This window comes from Anastrepha ludens, chromosome 2, assembly GCF_028408465.1.
Source record: "Anastrepha ludens isolate Willacy chromosome 2, idAnaLude1.1, whole genome shotgun sequence".
NCBI lineage: Eukaryota > Metazoa > Arthropoda > Insecta > Diptera > Tephritidae > Anastrepha > Anastrepha ludens.
Genome location: NC_071498.1, coordinates 164,368,724 through 164,394,830, shown reverse-complemented (window position 1 = coordinate 164,394,830; position 26,107 = coordinate 164,368,724). Strand labels below are relative to the sequence as shown.

The 26,107-nt window shown below is 34.3% G+C and overlaps 2 protein-coding genes across 2 annotated transcripts; one reads left to right on the top strand and one right to left on the bottom strand.

Annotated features, from left to right (window-relative positions):
• Positions 1–2,811: 2,811 nt before the first annotated feature.
• LOC128855759 (nucleoplasmin-like protein) lies at positions 2,812–24,112 on the bottom strand. Its single transcript, XM_054090920.1, has 3 exons — positions 23,925–24,112; positions 23,552–23,694; positions 2,812–3,211 (listed from the first exon to the last, which is right to left on the bottom strand). The coding sequence occupies exons 1-3, from the start codon at positions 23,944–23,946 to the stop codon at positions 2,912–2,914; spliced, it is 465 nt and encodes a 154-aa protein (XP_053946895.1). The 5' UTR covers positions 23,947–24,112; the 3' UTR covers positions 2,812–2,911.
• LOC128855758 (sodium-independent sulfate anion transporter) lies at positions 11,475–19,202 on the top strand. Its single transcript, XM_054090919.1, has 9 exons — positions 11,475–11,763; positions 15,339–15,644; positions 15,811–16,035; positions 17,432–17,547; positions 17,622–17,925; positions 18,022–18,324; positions 18,399–18,544; positions 18,620–18,793; positions 18,857–19,202. The coding sequence occupies exons 1-9, from the start codon at positions 11,748–11,750 to the stop codon at positions 19,073–19,075; spliced, it is 1,809 nt and encodes a 602-aa protein (XP_053946894.1). The 5' UTR covers positions 11,475–11,747; the 3' UTR covers positions 19,076–19,202.
• Positions 24,113–26,107: the final 1,995 nt, after the last annotated feature.

Below are 26,107 nucleotides of genomic sequence, written 5' to 3'. Positions count from 1 at the left end.
TCTAAGCTCTTGTCCTGTTAAATGATATATGTATTTGCACCATTACGATTTTTTTCAATTGCTCTTGTATGCATATAGTCAAGCCGCAATCAAAGCTCTGACGACGCCATGGTGCAGATCCAAACTAGTCAACTCCTGTAATGAGGAGATCAAATCTCTTGGGTGTGCAGGTAACATTTCTCTGATCTGGATTCCAGGACATAGGAACATAGAGGGCAATGAAATTACTGATGTACTTGCCAAGAAGAGGACTAAATTGGTATCAGAGACCTCCTAACCGGTCATTGGCATCTCCCTGACTGTTGTTAAAGAAAGTCCTGGGAATTCTAAGCCTTTCAATTTCCAAACTCCTAGCCGAAAATTCTACCAAAGAGTTCGGCGAGATGATGAGAATAGAGAACAACAAAGCAGCGGGCGCCAACGGACTGCCGGCTGAGCTATTCAAACATGGCGGCGAAGAGCTGGTAAGGTGCACGCAAAAACTTCGGATGAAAGCATGCCGCCGATTGGAATTTAAGTGTGCTCAGCCCAATCCATAAGAAAGATGATCCTGTAATCTGTCGTGTGACTTCTTTAACCTGATCTGAGAGAGGATCTCCATACTGGATAAAGAGGCAAAGCGAATGGGGAGTTGGTGAACGAGGACAAAACGAAGTACCTCCTGTCATCAAACATACAGTTAGCGCAATGGCGTATCGGCACCCACATCACTGTTGACAGTTATAATTTCCAGGCTGTAAGACTTCGAATATTTAGGAACCAGCATTAACACCTATAACAATATCAGTAAAGTCCTCTCCCAACGAACAAAACTAATACTTTATAAGACTCTCATCATGCCCGTCCTAACGTAAGGCGCAGAAGCGTGGACGATGAAAACATTCGATGAAGCGACGCTTGGAGTGTTTGAGAGAAAGGTTCTGCGTAAGATTTTTGGACCTTTGCAAGTTGGTCACGGCGAATATCGCAAGCGATTGAACGATGAGCTGTATGAGCTTTACGGCGACATAGACATAGCGCAGCGAATAAAGACCCAGCGGCTACGTTGGCTGGGTCATGTCGTCCGAATGGATACAAACACTCCGGCTCTGAAAGTATTCGATACGGTACCAGCTGGTGACAGCAGAGGAAGAGGAAAGCCTCCTCTGCGTTGGAAAGATCAGGTGAAGAAGGAATTGGCTTCCCTTAGTGTGTTCAACTGCCGCCAGTGAACACGAGAAAGAAACGACTGGCGTGCTTTGTTAAACTCGGCTAAAATCGCGTAAGTGGTTATCGCGCCAATTAAGACGAAAAAGCTGTGTATACCGGTCATTGAACGATCGGCAGACTCGCAGAAAATCTAGGTTTACAATTTAACCCTCATTGCAAAAGCTGTAGACCTTTCAGAGAAGAAGACAGACGAGCACTTTCTTTGTAGGTGTTCGGGTTTGGCATCTAGCCGATTAAGGCCACTGGCTGCTCCTTTCTTCGACAGTCCGGTACAGTGCGCCTACCTAAATCCCATCAGTCTTCTCCATTACATCAAGAACTCTGGCTGGCTGTAAATATCTGCCTGTTGGTGGTCTCTTAATCGTATCAAAACGGTGCTTTAGTGCTACTTGGGGAATGCCAAAGTGGTACTTCAACCATTTCACCTATACCTACCTAACTGGCACATGCATATGCCTCAATAGACTGCCAAAGCAGAGAAAGTTTCTGTGTATGTGCATACATAGGTGCCAGATTTTAAGTTACACACACGTAAGCAATCACATTTTCGGTTTCAAGGGAAAAACCCCGAGCACTATTTCCATGCAAGTTAATACTACAGCGCAACATTGAAAGCAAAAACTTACACAATTTACACTTTTAAAAATAGTAAACAAACTTTATTTGTTTTCTTTAGTTTTTCTTTGTTTTTGTGTATTTTCTCTTTTCGAAATGCGCATTCAAATTTGATTGCATGTTAATTACTCCACAATTTTCTATCACTTAGGTTGGTATGTACAAATTACAATAATGCATACAAGATATCTCTCCATTTATCGTAAGTTAGTTTTTTAGTTGATTTTAATATTTAGACCTCATTATTTCATATTCATGCTTGTGTTTGCACCTGCTTTGCCAAGCTTCAAGGTCCACATATCGTCAGAGGATTGGATTGTTAAGTGACTTACTACTGTAGGTGCACAATTGTAATTTGCTGTACATAGTTTTTTTTTCATTTTTTCGTACCTCGTCTCTTGTATCTATGTATGTATGTATGCGTATGCATATCGTATTGCATATACAAATGCAATGCAAAAAGTGTATGCATGCGTTTAGTTGCTTTACTTTATATGTAACTTCTGAATGCTACGACTCTACTTATTTCGGCAATCAATTTACGTACATATGTATTATGTTGGATAAGTTGAATATGGAATCATTTTTTAATGGTTACGTGTATTACTCAGTGCCTATAGAAAGCATCCCTGATAAAACGCTTTTTATTAATCAGCGCAGAAATTGATTTTTTTATTTGATTTCCTACACAATTAAGACGCCAGCAGCGTTGTCTAAAACTATTAGTTGATAACTGTTGCATAATGTGAGCAAGTTTAAGTGAAAATCAGTTCTTACATTCTGGCAGAAATCGCGGCTGATCTTACTGCATCTGCATGCTAACCGACGTATGTATATAAATAACTATCAAGGGTTCGAAAGTTATAACTGTATTACTTGTATATAAAGGAATCACTAGGGCAATTTGAGTAAAATATTATGAACTAATTAAAACAAAAAGAAGAAACCTAGCCGAGGAACTCGAGTAATCAATCAAACTCGTTCAACTGAACTCTAACTCTTTTTTTTCATCGTTTTTTTAGCTTAAAGTGAATTATAAATTTGAAGAATGTATAGGATTTATGTTTTCTGACTGCTAAAAACTCGTTTATTTCTTCTTATTTTTAGCATTTTTGCCATCTGAATTATTTTCCACTTTCTGCTTCTTCTTTTGTGGTTGTGCCTCTTCCTCCTCTTCCTCGCCAGTCTCCTCATCGGTCTCTTCATCTTCGATGTCGACAACGTCGTCCTTGATATTCTGGCCCATTATGTAAACAGGTCCATTGCCCTTGATCAACTTAAATGTCACAGATGTTTCGAAAAATTCCACATCAGGATTTACGGCGCGTGTTTCACCAGCCTTTAGCACGGCGATAGGAATCTGGAGTGCGTCCTTAACTGTGTACACCTGCAAGCGAAAGAAGAGAGCAAATATTATATTGTGATGAAATAGAATAGGAAATATCGAACATATCTGTTATATCTCATAAAACTGGAGAATTGTCGACACACATCCATACATATCACATGCACCCATTCATACTACATAACACATCGGCCAATAAGTGCCGGGCCTGACCTCTAGATGGTGTCAGTAATAGCATATCGAGTTTGTTATTCAATAGTGCTAACCTCTAAAGGTATAATGCCAAAATTTCAAGACATTCGGTTTATTATTTACCAAGTTACAGTTATAGCTTTAAGTGACTCTACTTTTGTTATTTTTAAGAATTTTTAATTATTATTAATTATTATTTTTAAGCAATTTCGTGTGTTGATTTATCATTGTTTTCTTATAAAAAAAATACCGTTGAAGCAAAGCAATGGCTCAATAAACATTAACCGGACTCTGCTCCATCGGAAACAACCATCAAACGATGGTCTGCTGACTTTAATCGTGGCCGTACAGACACCGATGATGCTGAACGTCCTGGTCGTCACAATGAGGCAGTTACTTCAAAAAATATTGAAAAAAAAAAACCCTCAAAACTATAATGGGCAATCGCAGAGTGAAGTTACAAGAGATATGTAGTTGACATCCTGAAGATATCAAAAGGCAGTGCGTTCACTGTTTTGCACGAGCATTTGGGTATGAAAAAGCTGTTGTCGAAATGGGTACCGCGTTTGCTCACGCCGAAACAAAAACAACAAGGAAATGATGTTTCAATCGCTGTTTGGACATTATTAAGCTGGATAAATCTGAGTTTTTGCGTCGATATGTGACAATGGGTGAAACACGGATCCACCACTACACGCCAGAGTTGAAACGACAGTCATCTGAGTGGACAGGGCCCGGTGAAAGCCGTCCAAACCGACCAAAGACGCAACAGTCAGGTGGAAAGGTTATGGCGTCGGTATTTTGGGATTCACATAGTATCATTTTCATTAATTATTTGCAAAAAGGCAAAACAATTAATTCTGATTATTACTGCGAATTATTGGAACAATTGAAGGAGATAATCGCAGAAAAACGGCCCCATATGAAAAAGAAAAAAATCCTCTTTCCCCCCAAGACAATGCACCGTGTCAGAAATCGAATAAAACGATGGTCAAATTGAACGAATTACGTTTCGAATTGATTTCCCACCCACCGTATAGTCCAGATCTGGCCCCCAGCGACTACTGGCTGTTTTCAGACCTCAAAAAAATGCTCCAGGGAATGAAATTTCTATTAAAAGAGGAAAATATCGCTAAAACTGAAGCGTATTTTGAGGCCAAAGGTAAATCGTTCTACAAAAAATGCATAGAAAAGCTACAAAATCGTTGAAATGATTGTATCATCGCCAAGGGGGGGGTCTACATGAATAAAGAAGATTTTTAGAAGAAAAAATTTTATTTTCTTATGCAGGCTCGGGACTTATTGACCGATGTGTTATACCCATGGCCAAAATAATAAAAACACGATGCTTTCACCAGTTTCGGCTACTTCTTTTGTTATATTAATTTTCATAATTTTTTTATAAAAATATAGTTTATTCTATTGTACAACAAATACTAGAAGAGTTCGATAAGAGATAGTTGCTACTAGCCTAAATTTTTGTTTTGATATGTTGTTGCACTCTTCATATGAACGTATGAAGTTTCATTTCAATCTATCAGTTCACTCTTTGTTTACAAGCCATTTAGTATCGACGCGTCACAGCTTTTTCTACAATAGAATAAATCAAGTATCGGGCAGTGATTGGATTTTTATTTTTGAAAAGTTTAAAAGCAAAGTGTATAAGGAATTTTCGCCATCAATTAGTACAGTAGAAAGATGAGTTGCTGAATTTAAACGTGATCGTACAAGCCTTGAAGACGACCCACGTCAGGGACGTCCAAAAACAGCATCGACACCCGTAATCGTAGAAAAAATACAGGGCATCGTATTGGAAAATCGCCGAGTGACTGAAAGAGATTTGGTACAAGCCCTAGGCATCTCATTGGACAGCAAAGTTTTGACTGAAGTATTGGGTTTCAGAAAGCTGTGTACACAATGGGTGCCGCATTCGCTAACAATGGAATTAAAACACATTCGAATGCAACATTAAGAGCGTTTTCGAAAGGATAAAGTGGATTTTATGCGTTGATTAATCACTATGGATGAGACTTGGATCTATCACCATGATACTAAATCAAAACAAGAGGCTAAAGTGTCGTGTAGACCTGTTTCTTCGGCTCCGAAACGAGTTCGTGTCCAGAAATCGGCCAAGAAGGTGTTAGCATCAGTTTTTTTTGGATACGAAAGGAATTTTGTTTGTGGATGACTTGCAAACTTCTAAATATTATTGTAAACTTTTGATTAGCTGAAGGAAAAAATTCGTGAAAAAAGACTCAGAATTATTTTCCATCAGGACAATGCACCGTGTCACAAAAGCATTTTGACAAAGGCTAAACTCTATGAATTAAAGTTCGTATTGTTGGAGTTTCGGCGTATTCACCACTAGTGACTTCCATCTGCTTGCAAACCTAGAAAAATGCATGCGTGGAAAGCGTTTTTCATCAAATGATGCGGTCATAACCGCAGTGGAAGCGTACATATTTTGCAGCCCTTCCAGATTCTAACTTTAGGGACGAAATTCATAAATTGCAATCTCGTTGGAACAAGTGTATTGATGTTCAGGGAGACCATACAAAATAATAAAGTATATGTATTTCAAAGCCATAAAATTGTGTTTTCCTTATCGCCGGCAAAACTCTTTGAACAACCTAGTAGCATATAAATCAAAATTTTAAACTTTGTACATGATTTATAAAAATTTGACAAATTTGGAAACGCACTAAATTTTAATATTGTTATTATTAAGAACGGATTTAGCACTGCGACCTAAAAGATCTACTGTGCCAACAACTAGCAGTGGCTAAAACTTTAAACCACCAATAATTATCATGGACCAAAATTTCGCTCTACCTTCACATTTTTGAATACTTATTCTGGTTTAAAGGTGCGTCTGTTGAGAACCGCTTTTGTTTTTTGTAAGCAATATCAACTGACCCAAATGGCAACACGAAACAATCACAGAAATATGTAGGGCATTCAACTCAAGCGTAATACGCGATTCCATTTTAAGCGCAACTGGCTTGTGCTTGTGTATGGTATACCACCGGATGTCAATAACATTCGTAATTCCATTCAAATTGTTAAGAATTGTCAGAGTAGTAAGTACCATTTCATTTCGTCTATAAAAGCCAGATGGTTTCATTGTAAAATCTTTCTTCCTGGCAAACAAAAATCTTTCTGAGTTGGGTTGGAAAGTCAGCGTGTCGAGCTTGGAGGCAATAAGTGCATAGAAGTCAACAGGGTAAGCTCCAGATTTATATCTATCCACGGAATGTCACCACTTCCGCAGTGTTCATTCCTTATTTCATGCGGTAATTCCCAATATTATAGCTTCTACAGCCCATTTACTAGGTAGAGAGCGGTCCGCGCGCCGCTGTACCTCAAACTTTACCTTCATTTATCTCGAAACGACTTTTTGCGGACTCGTGTTGTCAAAAAAAAAAAAAACTATTGTAATATTCAACCGAATCCTCTGAAATCATCAATGGCTATCGCCCGTACTAGAATCATATTATTATTTCAATTACTTCGTATTTTTTTCATTAAAAAAACTGAAAAAAACGGATTTTTAGAGTGTTAAGTTCAAATCCGCGCCATTTTGTCAAATTTTTTTTTTTATTCTAGTAGCGGGACACAGCTACAGTTATACTGCTTAATAATTTTTTTGGTTTTTGTGTTTCAGATAAATAGAAGAGCCAAAATGGACAACACCGACAAGGTCGAATTTTTCGGGAGGATCAACTTCAGCGCCATTTTTAAAATTAAAAAAAAAAAATTAAGTAAAAGTTAAATAAAAAGCGTAAAAAAATTTAAATATCGTTTTTCATTTTTTTTATTGGAAAAAAAATTCCTGAAAATACCCTAAATTTTCGAGTTCTAGACCACTTAACGTTTCTGGTAGATATTTCATGCATTTGCAAACAACAAAAATGCGGCATGTGATTTAATATGAAATAAGAGACAGCAAATTTATTCCATTAAGGGAGGGGTCTAGGGGTTGACTTTCAAAAAATCGATTTTTTGGAAATAGCTTTTTCTTATAGTAAATCATCTCAAAAATATTGTCCCAAAATTTCAGCTCAATCGGAGCAAAACTTTTGGAGTTATAGACGTTTTTGTCCCCACTCCTCTGCGACAGCTGCGAGCGTTTGGAGCGGAGCGTTTTTTTCAAACGCGTTTTTCTCGAAACCATTTTTTCAAAGTCCGTGACTATTAGAACTTCAACAATATTTAACCGATCCTTTTCAAATTTGGTATACAACTTCTATATATAAAATAAAAATAATTAAATTTTCCAATTCCGTGATGTATTGATGGAACTCGTAACTCTCATACTAACAGTCCAGGTTGTGACAAGCATAACTCGGCTACCGTGAACGTATATAAATAAACGTCATTGGTATTAAAAAAAGATAGGTTATGGTATATATGTAAGTCAATATATAATCACACTTGACCAGACGTTGCCACCAAAAGATAATTGACATTTTGAAACATTGTCGTGTGATCGTCATAAAAACCTAGTCAACATAAGCGGGTTTAACATGGCGCGACACATGACTATATACTTTGAAGCTTTCATTTGAGAAACCTTTTTGAATGTAGCAAGCGATATTTACCCACTTACTCTATTTTGACTTAACCAGATCAATGCAAGTGACAAGCGTTATCTAGAGTGCGATATTTCAATATGATAAACGCAATTTTTATTAAAGACTTTTTAAAAATGAAACGTTTTAATTTATGTTTTCACATTGAAGATTCTTTGCACATACATAGACAGTTATTTTAATAAAAATCATGAATTTATTAGTTCAAATGTAAGCAAAAAAAAGTGGAGATTATCTTGGCACTTAAAGATAAGCATGAGCGAGTGGGATTGACGGTTTTCCCACAAAATCGGTGTATCCATGTGAAATATTCTTATTTGCTCTTATTCTTATGGTTGTGCAATCAGATTTTCAGTAATGTGTTTTTATACCGTCAATATCACTTAAGGGGGGAAGCTGGTCTAGAATTTTGAAAAAATCGAAAAATTTTTTTTTGCCTTAAAAGGTGCTTTAGGGTCTTAGAAATAATATACCAAATGAGGGATGCCAGCAAAAATGTCTAAATGCCCAAATTTTTCATTCGACGGCAGTGCCTCGCAGGTATGCCCCGAACGCTACTTACAACTTTAAACGCGTTTTTCTCGAAATCACTTTTTTAAACTGGCCGAAGACATAACTCGAACAAATCTTTACCGATTCTTACGAAATTTTGACAATACATTCGAAATACCTTTCTCCGGAGACGTACGTAGGATTTTTTATTTATATTACATAGTTTTTTTTTTTAATCAACAATTTTATGTCGTTCTTTATAGTGAAAATTGTTACTTTTTGTTTAAACGTGCACCATTTCGCGAAAAAACAAAATATCGAAAAAATCCTACGTACGTCTCTTTCTGTTGTTATATAGAAACTAAAAAAATTTTATTTTTTGATCCAGGACAAAAATTAAGGAGTTTACGTCTTCGGCAATGGACCCACTAGAAAAAAAAGGCGCCTTAGGAGAACTGCTGGACAGCGGCCATTTTGAAATTAATTCAGACGAAAAATTTTGTATTTGTACCATGAAAGCTATATTATTAAACCTATTTCACAGATTTTCGATTGATTCCTTTGTTGAGTCAAAATAAATTCATAAAATATGCCCATTTTTTGCGCTCTAGACCAGCTTCCCCCCTTAAGTAAAGATATGTCATGCTTATGTCCGAAAATATTATAATATTTTTCAAATTTCTAAATGGTCTCCCTCGACGAGGTGCTTCTCTATGACGCTAAAGCCTGGGCAGTGAACCAATCAGATGCAGCCGCTGTTGGAGTTTCGCAAGATTTTTGGCGCTGCTAGCGCATATAACGGTTACCGCATTCGAATGAACCATGATCTGTATCAGGTTTACGGAGATATTGGCATGGTCAAACGAGTCACCTCGCAGCGACTAAGGTGGTTGGGTTAAGTCGTCCATATGGAACTGCTCCGGCTAAGGTGTTTGAAACGGTAATTGGCGGTCGACGGCCAAGAGGATGTTCCCTTGTCCGGTGGAAGACCAAATTGAAGATGACTTGTCTTCTCTTGGCTTAAGAAACTGGAAGAAGTGTGCGGAAAACACAGACACCTGACGAGGAATTACTCGGCGGGCTGTAACTTGACAATGGATTGTTACGGCCAATTAAGTAAGTAGTAGCAAAAGTTGTAAAGTAAAATTGTATTGAAAAATATGGCGGCCACCGCAGCCGAATGGTTCGATGCATGACTACCAGTCGGAAGCGCAGATATTCAAAATCCCGTGCATGAAACAGCAAAATGATAGAAACAGTTTTTTCTATAAGGATCGCCCCTCGGCAAGCAATGGCAAACCAAGTGTATTTCTGCCATGAAAAAGCTCCTCATAAAAAAACATTTGCCGTTCGGAGTCGGCTTAAAAGTGTAGGTGCCTCCATTTGTGGAACAATATCAAGACCCACGCCACAAATAGGAGGAAGAGCTCGACCAAACACCTAACAGAAGTGTACACGCCAATTATTTATTTATTTATTTGTAGCACAAAAAAAATTAAATGGTAAAACATTATTTTAATATAAAAAATTATATTTGTGTAATAATTCCCTTTTATTTAAACTATTCTCAAATTCTGCTATTTAGGTGCCCTCTTGTTGGGTAAATTATCAAAGTTTTCTCTTGTTAAAAGAATTCGTATTATTATAACTTTTTTCTTAATATGGAAATTAATCATTTTTAACTCAAAACTGTGCCAGTCTCGTGTCGCTAGTATTTGTTTTAAGTAATAAATCAGCTTTTTGTATACAAAGACCAAGTGTTCTATTTATGGGTACCATTAGGGTACCTCAATAAAAAACAATTGAGGTTTTTCCAATAGAATTACAAACTTTATTATATTTTAAAATAGCCGCCAGAAAATTTCAGAGAAAATATCGAGATTTACGTTATTTTTTGGAGATATTGTACTTTATATATTATATTATCTTAATATAATATTTTGGCAAAAACCTTAAAATATGACAAATTTTATATACCGATGGAATCGGAACAAATGCGCTTTTTCTTTTAATTTTTTTTTTATATGGAGAAACTGTGCAACACCGTCAGGAAAAAAATTTATTAAAAATCAACAAGAATTTTGAGCCACTTCGAACTCACACTTTGTTATAAAATAAGGAAAAATTTCTTTTTAATCCCGCTTAAAAAGTTGGAAATGTTGAAGAAAATTTTTCGAATTTTTATACTAAAAATTTATTTTAAAAATATTACTTTTATAAAAAAAAACGTATTTTTTTTAAATTAATTTTTATATAAATATAAAAATGTACTTTTATAAAAAAAAAATATTTAAAATAGTTATTTTTATAAAAAATTAATTTAAAAACAAATTATTTTTATAAAAAATTTATTTAAAAAAATTATTTTTATAAAAAATTTATTTTTATAACAAATTTTTCAAAATTTAAAAAACAAAATAAAAGTAATCAAAACTGGTCTAACTATCGCGTTTCTATTATTTTGGCCGTGAGTGTACACACATGTCCAACCTCCAACGACAATATTTATTTAGTAATTTCACTGTTTTCACTGTTTATGCCATCCATATGGTAATTAAAAAACATGCGTTAGTGAAAGTAAAAGTTTTAAACGAATCACTTTAAGAATTGATAAAATTTTAAGTATCCTTCCTTCAAGTATCGACCTAGGCAAATATTTAAAACTTGCTGATAAGCAAATATTAGCCGTTAGAGAGAAAATTTGGCGCCATTTATATATCAAAAAAACAAATCTGTAACTAATCAACCAAGTCATTCAACAAATTACTGTAAATTTTCGCACGTGCATACATGTACAAACGTATAAGTAGTTGTAAATAACTGATACTAACTGCAACTAGCTGGGGAGTAAGCTATTAGTTAGGCAGTCGGGTGACCACATAAACAGACTTACGACAAAAACGGTAAACACGAGACAAACATACGTACATACATACCCACATACTAACATACATACCTACATACATACATACATACATACCTACATATGTAAATATATATAAAAAACTCTGTTGAATCGTCACATTCGCGCTGCATGCTTCAATTGGCCCAAAGTAAAAAACGGTCTCCAGCGCGGAAACGTTTCATTCCAAATCAGTCGGTTGAAGCAGTAGCAGCAGCAACGGATATTCGAAATTTTAAGCGGAACAAATATTCGAATTCCGAGTGCAGTTAATAAAAAAAAATATAATAGTTACGAAAATTTTAGACGAAACCAATTTTAAAAAACGAAGTTTAGTTAATAAAATAATTAGAAAGTTGCAGGGAAATACAAAAGAAAACAAAACGAAGATTCAGAAAGAATGTCACAAGTCAAAGGTGCGAACACAGAAAGTGATTGTTGAAGAAGCTAAAATGTATAAATAATATAATTAACTTGAAATGCCACTAACGGTCTAAAAGGGCGCAAACAAATTTCGCAGTACTCAAGTTGCTTTGTGTTAATATTGACAATACAAAACCATTAAGTGATTAATGTAATATAATAATATCTGAAAGCTACATACAAACTGTTTATATACTTACATACATAGATATGAATACATACATACATATGTAGATATTAAATTAGAAACATACATATGGACATTTCCATGAAAAACCATGAAAAGTGAACCACAGTTGAATAAATGAAAATGCTTGAACACATTTTTTATGATTCTTTGATAGTAGAGCACACAAATGCACCCGAAACGGAGGAGAGAGAGTTGAAAAAAATGCTTCTTAAGTTTAATAAAAATTTATATTTGCGGAGGAAGGGTTGAAAAAAAAAAATTTATTAATCTTAATAAAAATAATAAAATAGTATAATAAATAAAATAATATAATAAATAAATTATACAATATAATAAATAAAATAATATAATAAATAAAATAATATAATAAATAAAATAAAATACATATTACTAAAATATTTTATTAGGAAAAAGTTAAGAGTCTCGGACGACATCATATTTTAATTCAAAATAATATGTAAGAAAACATCTCAAGGTTCTCAGAGTTCTGCCTATTCTTACACTACTTACGTTTTATATAACCTTAAATATCAGCTTCTTTTCATCGATTTTTCAGATACCAAGATTTCAAGTTTTCAGTTTTCAACCAAAACTAATACTAATAAGTAGCGCCTACAATTAGATTTAAAATTTGTACTTCCTATACTCATTTGAAATTTTATCAATTTCAAATTCAATTTGGTTAAGTAAAACATTTACATATCTACTATATAATAAAAAACTTCAAATGTTTATAAAATCTTTCACTTTGCTTTTGAAATCATTTGACACCTTATTGACCGACACCTTGATTTTCATGAAACCCTCAAGTTTGGCTGATTTTAAGTTAAAAACTATAATTTACTGATTTAATTAAAAATTATAATTTACTAAAATGAGTTTGATTTCACCCAAAAACCGTACTAAACTAAAAAACTACGCTACGAAAATATCGGGTCTGTGAAAAGCACTTTTATAAAAATGCTCCCATGTTAATGTTAAGTTAATGATGTTATTGTTATTGTAGCAACATTAAATGTTCCCCATACATTTTTAAGAAATTCTACTATAGTAGAAATCTTTGACCGGATATAAACCCGGGTCCTTTCAACTGTCGTGGGGAAATGTCTTGCTGTTTGCCTCGGACTCACCAGTAGGTCTAAGACAGTTCAATTGAATATATGTATCGCTATGTGATTTCAACCCGATAATATGACTTACCGCACAACCAATTGATTGCAAACGAAATTCCCAGAAACAATGCTTTCACGCTTGCATTCTCTCGCTAATATAGCTGCTAAAATCGCCAGATAATGCCTTTGGATTATTTTGCGTATGGTCATCTCAAAGATAAAGTTTACGTGAAAAAACAGGAAACAATTCAAGCTTTGAAAGATATAACAACGGTGCTTCAATTACCGAAATAGAGCCTAATTATGCCTAAAGGTCATATAAAATTTCACCAAATGAAACGGCATTTGTAAGCGACCTTGAAGGTCGCGGTATAAATTTTATATTCATACTCGGCCGTATCGTGAAATCCGTGTGAACAAATCACTTCTATAAAGTACAATTGAAACAAAAAAAAATAGATACAAATTCCCATACAGTGTTTATCAAAAGTAATCGGAGCTACAGTTTTGTAAAACGAAACCTCAAACAAATTTAGAGAAATCCCCACCAATGATAATCAGCAGGGGAAAATTAATACATTATTTTTTGGTAGATAGCTGTAGTGATCGATATCTCGTAAAGTACCTATTTGAAGTTTATGCTCGTTGTCAAGTTGATATTTCACACTAAAAAATCGTTTGCTATGTTTGTTTATTCCATTCAGTTGTGAGTTAGAGGGTGTAAAAAATGGAAATTAACAAAGAGAAAATTCGGTACATTTTAGTTTTTCTTTGATAAAGGCGAAAAAGCAAGCCAGGCTAAAATTGTGAATGGTGTTTATGGTGCCGATACTGTAATAGCTAATTACGTGCAATTTTCCTAGATCCATTTAAGTATTTTTGATGCTAAAGAAAATATGGATAATGTCGAAAATGTCGATAAAATCACAGAAATAATCGAAGTTCACATGTTAGTAGTCGTAGCATCGCTCTGGAGCTAAAGATCGACCATAAAACAATGTAAACTATTTGCGTAAACATTTTTCGCGAAAATAGCATTATTTTCCCCCACAGTAATATAATATCTAGATATCTGTAAAAATATAATAAAATTATTTCACATTCTGATATTTTTTAGTTATACAAAAATAGAAGAAAAAGGGAAGTTTACAATGATTTTATAATTTTTTGTGTATATTTTATACGCTTTTTCTCCAGCTTTTACTTTTGTTTCTGCGCTAGAGGGGTTCTGTGTGACAAACTATTTCATGTAGAATTAAAAACGCGGTTGAGGAAAAAAACTGTAATAACTAAGCAAATTACCTAAGCTTTAAACTTTTTACTGGTACGTATTAAATTTTCGCGGCCGCCATAGCCGAATGGGTTTGTGAGTGAGTACCATTCGGGAGTGCATAGAGGTTCCAAACTCAGTGCATGAAGCAGCAAAATAAGAGAAAAAGTTGTATCTAATATCGATCGCCCCCGGCAGGCAATAGCAAGCCTCCGCGTGTATTTCTGCCATGAAAAACTCCTCATAAAAAAATATCTGCGTTCGGAGTCGGCTTGAAACTGTAGGCTCCCTCCATTTGTGGAACAAAAATAATATGCACGTCACAAATAGGAGGAGGAGCTCGGCCAAACACCTAAAAACAAAGTGTGCGGGCCAATATTTTTTTTCTTTTTCGCGCAACAACTGGTTTATAAAATTTCCGAATCACATTACTCAGTTCTATTGTTGGGCCTTCAATGCAATTTTTTTTTTGCGAAAACTTATTATTACAAATGACTAGTTACATAAAACAATTGTATGGATTAATTGAGTGTGACTGCAGAGTTCTACAAAAAAAAATGTATATAATCAGTGTGCATTTTAGATAATAATGTTAATAGTCAAGTCAAGCAAGAAAATGTATATACATACATAAATTAATTGTGCTATGCTAACATACATACAGTACAACATACTTCAGTAGAAATACAAGCGTAATTTGGCTGTGCTTCGTGGGTGATGAGTGAATATTTAAATCGTATAATAAATCAAAAATTGTCCAAAGAGCATTTCCAAAGATAATAATATTTTACTGATATTGCTAAATTACCAGTAATAAGGGAAAAAAGTATTAATACAAAAGAAAAAATCCAAGTACAACCGCATTCGCAGGGGTTTTCCGTACTAAGTGACAAGAACCATTTCAATAAAATAAGATTCATTAATTTTCAAGTAAAAAAAAAAAATGTCAAAAGAGAACTGAATTGACTTAAAAATTGTGTTTGTTTCTTAACCTAGACGAAGATGATATCTACCACGAAAAATTACCGAATGTTTGTGATGCCGTCAAGAAATCGGCGAAGAATTGTTGCACGCCAGCCACAGCAAAGAAGTTCCTTCCCATCATAAACTGGTTGCCCAAGTATGAATGGAAATTTCTTATACAAGATTTTGTAGCGGGTCTAACAGTGGGCCTTACCGCCATACCACAAGCGATAGCGTATGGCACAATAGCGGGACTAAACCCACAATATGGTTTGTATTCGGCATTCATGGGTTGCTTTATTTACATCATATTTGGCACTTGCAAGGATGTTACCGTTGGTAAGTGTAAATAAAGAGAAGAAGAATAATAGAAGAGGTAGAGAAAGTTGAGCGTGATGCTTTCGTATTAATATTGTTACAATTAAAACTCCTAAACCACTAACCGCGAAAGTAGTTAATTGTAAAGAGTAACGCCAATCAATAATTTAAATCTTCCCCATATTAGGGCCCACCGCCATTATGGCGCTCATGGTGCAAACAAATGTAGCAGGCAGTGCCGATTATGCAGTGTTACTCTGCTTTCTGTCTGGTATTGTCATACTGCTAATGGGTATTCTAAATTTGGGCGTCCTCGTACAATTTATATCGATACCAGTGACGACAGGCTTCACCATGGCTGCAGCAATAACAATAGCCAGTGGGCAAGTTAATAACCTGTTTGGTATACCAAGTAAGTTTTGGAAAAAAAAAAAACAATTAAAAAAACAAAAAAAAACAATTAAAAAAACAAAAAAAAACAATTAAAAAAACAAAAAAAAAACAATTAAAAAAACAAAAAAAAAACAATTAAAAAAACAAAAAAACACCAATTAAAAAAAAAATTTTAAAAAATAAATAAATAAAAAAAACCAATTAAAAAAAAATAAGTAAAAAAAAAACAAATTAAAAACAAAAAACAAAACACAAATTAAAAACAAAAAAAAACACAAATTAAAAACACAAATTAAAAACAAAAAATAAAAATAAAAAATACCCACAAAAATAACGGCTGGTCAATAGTCTTTACTGACGGATCTAGAACGGAAGACAATGTTGCATTCAGCGTAACATCCGAAGATGGCATATTTTTAAGTTTAAAAACCATGTTCCCTTACTCTTCTATATTCTCGGCAGAAGCAGCGCCAATACACGAAACTATGGTGTTATCTATCCAGAAAAAGACGAAACCCATAATATGCTCCGACAGTTTGTCAGTCATTCAAGCGGCTAGTAATCCCACTTGCAACAAATGGGAAACTGTTAATCAAATAAGGGATTTGCTAATAAAAAACAGTAAATTACTAAAACTAAAAATTAAAAACAAAAAAAAAACAAATTAAAAAAAAAACACAAATTAAAAACAAAAAAAAACAAATTAAAAACAACAAAAGAAAACAAATTAAAAAAACACAAATTAAAAAAAAATTTAAAAAGTTCGAAAAAAAAATATTAAATAAAAAACATTAAAAAAAACACTAATTAAAATAAAAAAAATTTAAAAAGGTCGAAAAAAAATGTTAAATAAACAACATTAAACAAATTTTACATAAAAAAAATTAAATAAAAATAAAAAAAACAAATTTTAAATAAAAAAAAATGTTTATGAAAAAATTTAAATTAAAAAAACAAAAAACAAATTTATAATTAAAAAAACTAATTTTTAATAAAACAAAATTGAAATTAAAAAAAGTTTAATTAAAAAAAAATTTTAATTAAAATAAAAAATAAACAAATTTTTAATAAAAAAAAATTTAAAAACAAAAAAAAATTAATAAAAGAAAATTAAATTAAATAAAAAAAAATGTTTATGAAAAAATTTAAATTAAATAAAAAAAAAACAAATTTATAATTAAAAAAACTAATTTTTAATAAAACAAAATTGAAATTAAAAAAAGTTTAATTAAAAAAAAATTTTAATTAATATAAAAAAAAAACAAATTTTTAATTAAAATAAAAAAAAAAAAAAATTTTAATTAAAAAGCAAAATTTAAATTTAAATAAAAAAAAATTAAATTTAAAAAAAAATTTTATAAAAAAACATCAGAAAATTAAAAAAAAACCCTAATTAAAAACCTTCCAACCTACAGGTTCTTCCAATGAATTCATCGAGTCGTGGGTCAATTTCTTCACACATTTAAATAAAATCCGACGTAATGATGCTATACTGGGCGTAGTAACATTAATTGTGTTGATACTTATGCGAGTGAGTGATAAAATGAAAAAAAAATTAAATAAAATAGTCTTATTTTAATTTAAATTTACGTTCGCCATTCGCAGAAAGTCAAAGACATACCCTGTTCGTGCAAAATGCTGACCCAATACATCTCATTATCTCGAAATGCGCTGGCAGTCATTATGGGAATTATACTATGTTACACGCTCAGTGACGACAATTTGTTGGCGTTTAGCGTGAGCGGCGAAATTGTACCAGGCATTCCATCATTTAAGTTGCCACCTTTTCATACCGCAGTGAATGGCACATATGTTGGTTTTGGCGAGATGGTACAGGAACTGGGCGCCTCGCTGGCATCGATACCTCTAATTTCGGTGCTCGAGAGTATTGCTGTGGCAAAAGCATTTTGTGAGTACATACAAAACTTATATGCACACAAACCTACTTACAACATAATTTAGTTATTCTTCACTTCAAAGCATTAATTTATCGCATACATTGCAGCAATGGGACAAATTGTGAATGCCTCACAGGAAATGATAGCACTGGGTATCGCCAATATTATGAGCAGTTTTGTCTCATCCATGCCTATTACAGGCTCATTTACGCGTACAGCAATCAATAATGCGAGCGGTGTTAAAACTACACTTGGCGGTGCTTTCACCGGCATAGTGGTTTTGATGACTTTGGCGTTTCTTACAAAAACTTTTTATTACATACCGAAAGCCACGCTGGCTGCCATTATTATTGCCGCCATGTTATTCATGGTGGAGTATGAAAGAATTGGCGAAATTTGGCACTCAAAAAGTATGGGCGTTCTGTCAAAGGATGTATTCCTTTAATCAAATTTAATAAGTTTATATATTTTAAATGCATTCCAGAGTTGGATATGGTCCCTTTTCTAGTTACACTGCTTGTTTGTGTGTTTTGGACACTGGAATATGGTATGGTTTGTGGCATGGGCGTGAATATGTTGTTCATTTTGTACAAAAGCGCCAGGCCTAAAATAGTCATTACAACGGAAAAGGTTCGTTGTTGCTGCCCTGTAATTACAGAAATGGAAATTTTCATACCTAAAAGATTTTCGTTTCTTTGCTTTCAGTTGCAAAAAGACATTGAAATCGCTGTTGTGGATGTGCACGAAAACTTAACCTACTCCTCGGCGGAATATCTGAAATCAAAAGTTGTGAAATACGTGGCTACGTATAGGCAGAGCATCGAAATGGTAGTAATAAGGGGAGAGCAAATATACACAATTGATTCTACTGTTGCGCTGGTAAATGAAATTTGATTGTCACTAACCAAAACAAAACATAACGACTACCTTCTCGTTTCGCAGAATATTCTTGGGTTGAAAAAAGACTTGGCTGCTCTAAATTGTGAATTGGTGTGCTGGAATTGGCAAATATCTTCGGCTGGCGTCGTTTGTCGCTTACATCATGACGCGCGCAGCATGTTTAAATTTAGCAAAACACTACAGGAGATTGTGACGGGAGAAATACAAGAGAGTACAACAACAATACAAAGTGATTGTAACTCAACTACAATACCGTTATAGTCGAAATGTAAAGATGTTTTAACTTTAAGTTAGTTCCATTACCAAAGGTTACTTCAAAGTGATAAAACTCAATATAAGTTAGATTTTTTTAAATAGATTTGTAAAATAAAAGACTGCTGGTAAGTGTTGCAACAAATTAGAGATTCTAACATTTAGAAAAGCAAGAAAAAATATTGGAGGGTTCATCATGACAATTTTAAATTGTATTCAACCATAACTACAACCTACAATTCATAATTTGTCAGTTATAGTTTCAGTGTAGCACCACAAAAACGCATACGAGTAAAATGCATTCCAACAAAACAAAAATGAACAAATCTAATAAATAGCAGCTTGTGAGCAGTAGCAGTAGCTGGAGCATACATGAATGATTTCGCAAATAGCGCTCCGGTCGACTCCAAATTTTTGTTACTACTCCAACTACAGAACGCACTGACATTTTTTTTTACTATTGCTCTGAGCCTCTAGCACCAACGAAACGTAGCCTGGAGCGGAGCAAAACAGTTTATCACGCGTTTTGCGCTACCTTCTGTACTACTCAAATACTTATATTCAAGTTCAGAGCAGTAGCAAAAGCAGAGCTTTGTTTTGCTGCTATGAATTAGTTAATGCAAACACTGACTAGAACCCCTTGAAATGTGGTGCCGTAAAAAAATGATAAGAATAAGCTGGACCAACAAATCATCAAAAGTATCAAATGGCATGGTGTTCAATGGGATGGGATGCTAACGGGCATAAAAAAAAAGAAAAAACGCTTATTTTGGACATATAGTCAGAGGCAACAAATTCGATATTTTATAACTGCCGATAAAAGAAAAAACTGAAGGACGAATAGGAATTGACAGGAAAAAATTACTTGGTTTGACAACATCAAAGAGTAGACAGGTCTCAAAACAATTGACGAACTAATCGTAATGCATACGCCGACCAAGAAGCATCGTTCCCACGACAGTCGATTCAACGGTACCAGATTTGTATCCGGCCAAGGACTGTCACTTCAGCAGCATTTCCCATATACAGGGCCCGCCATCTATCGTTACGGATTTCAACTAGGTACTATTTGAAGAGTGGTTAACACTTAGCTGTCATCTGATTTGACAGAAATTTAGTTTTATTCCTCCGCTGAACGAAAATGGTTGTGTATACGCTCAAAGAACGCCGGGAAATATTGCGACATTACTTTGAAAATCATGGTAATGTTCCAGAATGTGTACGAAAATTAAGTACGGCAATGGGAAGAAGAAAAGCACCGAATGAAGCGTATGTGCGGAGCGCGTTACCGGGCCATGTTGAACGAATTTTTGTTCCGACAAATTGAAGAGGAGGATATTGGTGGCATTTGGTTCCAACAAGATGGCGCTACTTGCCACACAGCGAATGCTACGATCAATCTTTTGCGTACTGTCTTCGAAGATCGCATTATCAGCCGAAATTCTGATATCGTTTAATGGGATGGTGCATGGCTAGCCGAGGCAGCCATATGAATGAAATTGTGTTCCATCATTACCCGGAAGGATTGTACTTCAAAATAAAAAAAAACAGTTTGGAAATATATTGAGTAGTTTCTTTTTTATAGCATTTTTAATTCCGTAAAGTTATATGGCGGATCCTATATACATGGGGAGTCTTTATGCTGCTACAACAACAAGAAGGATATATTTTCAAACCGAATATTATAAGAGAATATATGGAGGCTCTTCAGGACGTTTTTATGCGCCTAGTATTTTTGAGCTCATACAAGAGTTTAAATACTAAGGTGTAGTACTCAGCATAAAAAAGAATCCATCCTTATCAATGCAACACCGTATTCAGGCATCGAACTGAGCATACTTTGGACGTCTTCATTAATATCAAAGGAAGAAAAGCTCCAGATGTATAAAATTATAACAAGACCGGTTCTCACCTACGGCTGTGAAACATGGATCCTTAAAGTTGACATGAATTTACTGATGCGATTTAAAAGAAAAATTCTTAGAATATTTGGCCCCATACGTTTAGAAGACTGTATATGTAAACCGTATACGGTACAACCACGAGCTCAGTAGTATTTTAATAGAGGGGCGGTAGTAAAAAACGTCCTAAGAATGAGAAGCGAAAGAGCGACCAAAAAAAAAAAAATTGGCCAAGGCGACGATGATTGCAAGACCTAGAAGAAAAAGATGAGAATCTCACAAAATAGAGCGAAAGTGGGCTGTCGAGTTGGAGGCAATGGTCCACCCCGACCCCGTTGCCAATATGATGATGATGATTATATTTAATCACTCAAAAAACTGTTCTATACTATAATAACTATTTAATTTTAAAAGAATATGATTTTAATGGTAACACGATTTCTTAAAAGAAGTTTTGCTTTTTATAAGTTTTCACATAATAAATTACGAAAAAATAATTTTTTTCACTGCGGGTAAGATTTTTGGGTAGGCAACATATTTTGTAACTAGGGTTGTTGTCGTTGCAGTTATTTAAATAGGGTAAGTCGGTTTTAGTGTCTTCGTAGTCAATAAAAGGTGCAGAGTAAAAATTGATAGCGCAAAGCCCCAATTCTTCTTATGGAGAAGTTGTAAGTTCTCACTGAATAAATTTTTGCTTGCTAATTACTGGCTACTTTTTACTCGACAAGAAAGCCCAGAGAACCACTCTGATTGTAAAAACATTGCCCAAACACTAACTGCTAATTATGTGCATATGTATGCTATGAATAATTTAAAACTTCAATAACGGTTAATGATCAATTATTTGGTTTCCGTCTGTACCGGATGTTCCATCTATTCTCGAGAGAACTAAGTATAAAACTTTCTAATTTTGTTTCTGCCTTGCTTCTTCATAACGTTTTAGAGGCGGTTATTGAGTAGAACTGTAAAGATGGAACGCTACGCCCCAGAACGAAAAAAAATTGTGATATCTTACGTATTCTTCGAATATCTTAACTCGGCACGCGTACCTGCAGAAATAGCGTTAACGCCCCTTGTCTTCAGAGAACACAATAAAGCCTGTCGTTCCCAAAAAAAATGCTATCTCAAAGGCGTGAGTATGGAAGGAAAAAGAGTGTTAGATAAGTGGGTTTGAGGGGGCAGGTGAATAGGTGGGTAATATCCTAAAAAATCCGAGACGTAACAGTGCCAAAGTAAAGCGAGTCTCAAGAGGCAGCTGAAGTCCCTACGACAGTCGGTTCTTTGTAACCAGAACGACCTGAATTTTCATCCCGCCAAGGACTGTCACTTCAGCAGCATTCCCCGTTCATTTACATATGGGGAATGTTTAGACTGCTACAACAACAAGGCAGCTGAAGACCATCTGCAATAGGTGGTGTTTGAATTGTGATCACTAAATTCGGGTTGCGCGAGTTCTCTCAACTTCAAGGCGACAGGCAACTTCCAATAAATATCGTTGAAAGCCCGTCTTGTATACTGGGAAGTCCAGTAGTTATCATATATAGTCCTTTATTTCGTCTGTCAAGTAAACTAACACATTTAATGTGATGAATTGATGCTGTTCGTCCACGTCAAAGAAAATGGTTGAATTGAAGATTAGGTTAAGCTGGTCGGAAACGACCCGGATTTATATCCAACCAAGGACTATCACTCCAGCAACATTCCCCGTATGTAAGTATGGGGAATGTTTATGCTGCTACAACAACAACAACCAACTATTTTAGACCTTACAGGTCCGTTGTGATACCACTGTACGAAACTGGAACTTCATTTATTTATCTTCATGAAAACATTTTGTAGCTCTTATGAAGCGCAGGATTAGTCCAGTCCCCACGCCAGACAACTCCGTTGACAGTTGGAATTGAAAAACAGCCTCTTCGCTCGTCCGATTTGGTCGCACTGGACATTTTCCCGCAACAGGGCAACTTAAAGGAAAAGAGGTATATAGAAGATTCCATGCTCATTGACACAAAAATTGTATTTGACCGGAACCAATCGATATTCAAGCGATTTTCACTATGTAATTCATAGTTATCATGTTTTGAAATGCTCATAGATGGAACCCCGTCTACATCCATACCTTTCAAGTAATTTATATTTGAATATTTCTATTTTTCTACAAATAAATGTTTTTTGTGTGAACTTTTTTAAATTCTCATGCCTAAGTTATAACATGGCAAGTGATAATTATTATTATGTGATAATAGAATTCATCGTCATTAATGTGATTCATGTTTTATACAAGTGACAAAATTAGTAAGTTGCTTAAATAAAGCATACAATAATAAAGAGAAACACCTTCAAACCATTGCCGAAAAATTTCCAATAACGTTCATAAATTCTTATAATGCCATTGTATGTACACGTGTACGCCCAAATGTATTGGGAATGCAATACTATACAATATTTGCACTATGATACACAAAACTTAAGAGCGCGAATCTCACATGCTTCATTTACGTCGGTAGGTATACATACACATGTGATATGCGTGAAAGTGCCTACTACTTAAATTACAAACTGCTTTTATTATAATTCCGCTTACCTGTACAACATTAAATTCGTCCTCTTTCGCTTCAGCGCCCAAGAGGATCTGTTTGATAATGAGCCTTTGGCCGCGGGGGAAGTCCTCATCGTTGGAAAGCACATCCCATGACACCGTGCTGTCCTGTCCAGTAAGTGTAACGCCTGAAGACAAGAATCACAATTTAGTACACAGTCAATTATTTATGCAGTACACAAAAGCTTTGGAGCGGCGCATAGCAACGAAGAATTAAATATCTAAACACTGCCGGCATCGATGAATTCTTTGCAGACGGCGCCATTTTTATACTCGTGAATTTGAGATGTAATTCTTGCCCAAATTCATAAAATAGATTCTGCTTGCTGTTAAACAATATTCCATACTTAATATTTACCATAAAACGATTCGTCGGACATTGTGATTGCTTAGATAAGTTTTGATTTTTTAGTTGAAAAATTCACGTCTAGAATTTGCAGAGAAACCCCGAACGGCGGTTGTGTAAATCGAACGAATGAGCGAGCAAAAAGGAAGTGTTCAACCAAAAATCAAGCCGGTCAGACGACGAAAAGAAAATGTGAAAAAAATGCCAGAAAATGCCGTCAACTTCAATTGCTTCCAATTCGCACAGCTAAAGCAAACGTCAAAGTATTAACCGATTCATGTAGATGCCACATAAAACCATTTTTAATTAATTTATGTAAAATATAATATTTTGATAACACAAAAACAACCTTATTGAAAATGTCAAACTTGCAAGGGCTGTAAGAATAAATAAAAGACCTGAGAGGAAATGAATATAACTTTGATTTATATGAGGGAACGTCACATAATACCTTGACTTTGCACAAGACAATGCTCTGCAGACAATTGAAAAACGTGTTAGCTATCAAAAATAGAAAAAATGCAACTTATTTAGCCTAATAATTTATATTTACAATCATTTCACTAAGCCGATAGCCGTGGCTGCTAGTTCGCTTACATTAGACTAATCTGTAATATTAATTAATATAATTAATTTAATAAATAATAATAATACAAAAAGTGTTTGTGGCACGTAGGCGTCCGTTAGTGTCTTTCCGTTAAAATTACTTGTTTTGGCTTTAATTTATTTGGGTTTACATTTGGGTGAAGTATAGATTATCAAATTTTTAATAACACTTGATAGATCTAGAAATTAAAATAGATTTATGCGAACTACGCGCTCTTTTGTGATAAGTTTTTGATTTCTCACAATCGTTTGCCCAATTTAGTGTTTTTGAAAAATCAAATATTAAGAAGAGGACAATGAGAGAGTTGGGAATGTATTAAGAAAAAGTGAGAATGTCTTGCTATTGCCTGCGTAAACTGTTCCGTGTAAATGCCAAATTATATTTAAATTAAATTAATACAAGAATGATAGAATACAAGATAGCGCCTTCCTAAATTCCGTGACCTCAACACAGAAACTAAACAAAAAAGAGAAGAGGAAGAATAAGCAAAAGTGAGTGGAAAGCCAATATAGAAAAAAATTATGCACGTGCATACATTCACAGCATACAATACAATACTGTTGACTGGTATCTATACAGCAATGTTTTAACTGTGGCATCTCTCTGCGATTAGCATGACATGCCAGCGGTACAAAAAACGCAACGGACTCATTCTGGCATGCCTAAAAGAAAAAAGAAGATTGCGCCAGTGAAACGTTCCACTATCTGTTTCGGCTTAAGTTTGACAGACGGCTGTATGGATGTGACGTCAAGAAGGAAAAAAAGTTTAACAAAAAGAGCAAGTAAAAAAAATTTAAAAAGTGCGGGGTTAGAGTTGCATGCATATATTTTGCTATAATAAATTTATAATTCATGGAAGTACAGAATTTTTCTTACTCCATTTCATTTAAAATACACAACATTTTCACAAGGCGTATGACAATATTTTTGTAATTTCGACATATAATAAGTTGACATATTTTTCTCGAGAAAAGAATAAGACATTTCGGTCAATAGCTATTCCACATATCCAATTTCCGATTACTTTTGGTTACATATATTCACGGTATACACGTTTCTTCTTTTGCTTTTCCTAAAATTTGTTCATAATAGTTTTACAATTCCAACTGAAAGCCTCCGTTGCTAGCGCTGCGTTATCTTTTTGTTTATTTAACAATTCTATTGTTATTTCAACTTTATAAAAGTAAATAAAAATATTTTAAAATTTTAAACGTATACTCACAAGTTTGTTTATCATTTGCATTATTCTTGCATTTGCATGTGTCTTTGACCATTCTTGTTTACTTCTTATTCGTACTTGCTTTACTAACGTCAAGGCAAGTCTCATGATATAATTTTCCATTTAATCATTTTTGGGAATCATTCTGACAAGTCATTAAAAAATCTCCCTTAATTTTTAGGATTTTTAGAAAAAGTCTTGATTGCAGGGATACTGTATATTTTATTTGATATTACGTTTATTCGATAAAATTAAAAACGATAAAATTTAAAACGTGATATGAATATTTTCAGTGCGTCGATGTTTTCCAATATCTCCACTTTCGTATGATAAGGTTATACTCGCATTCAATGAAAATACAGTGTTTTT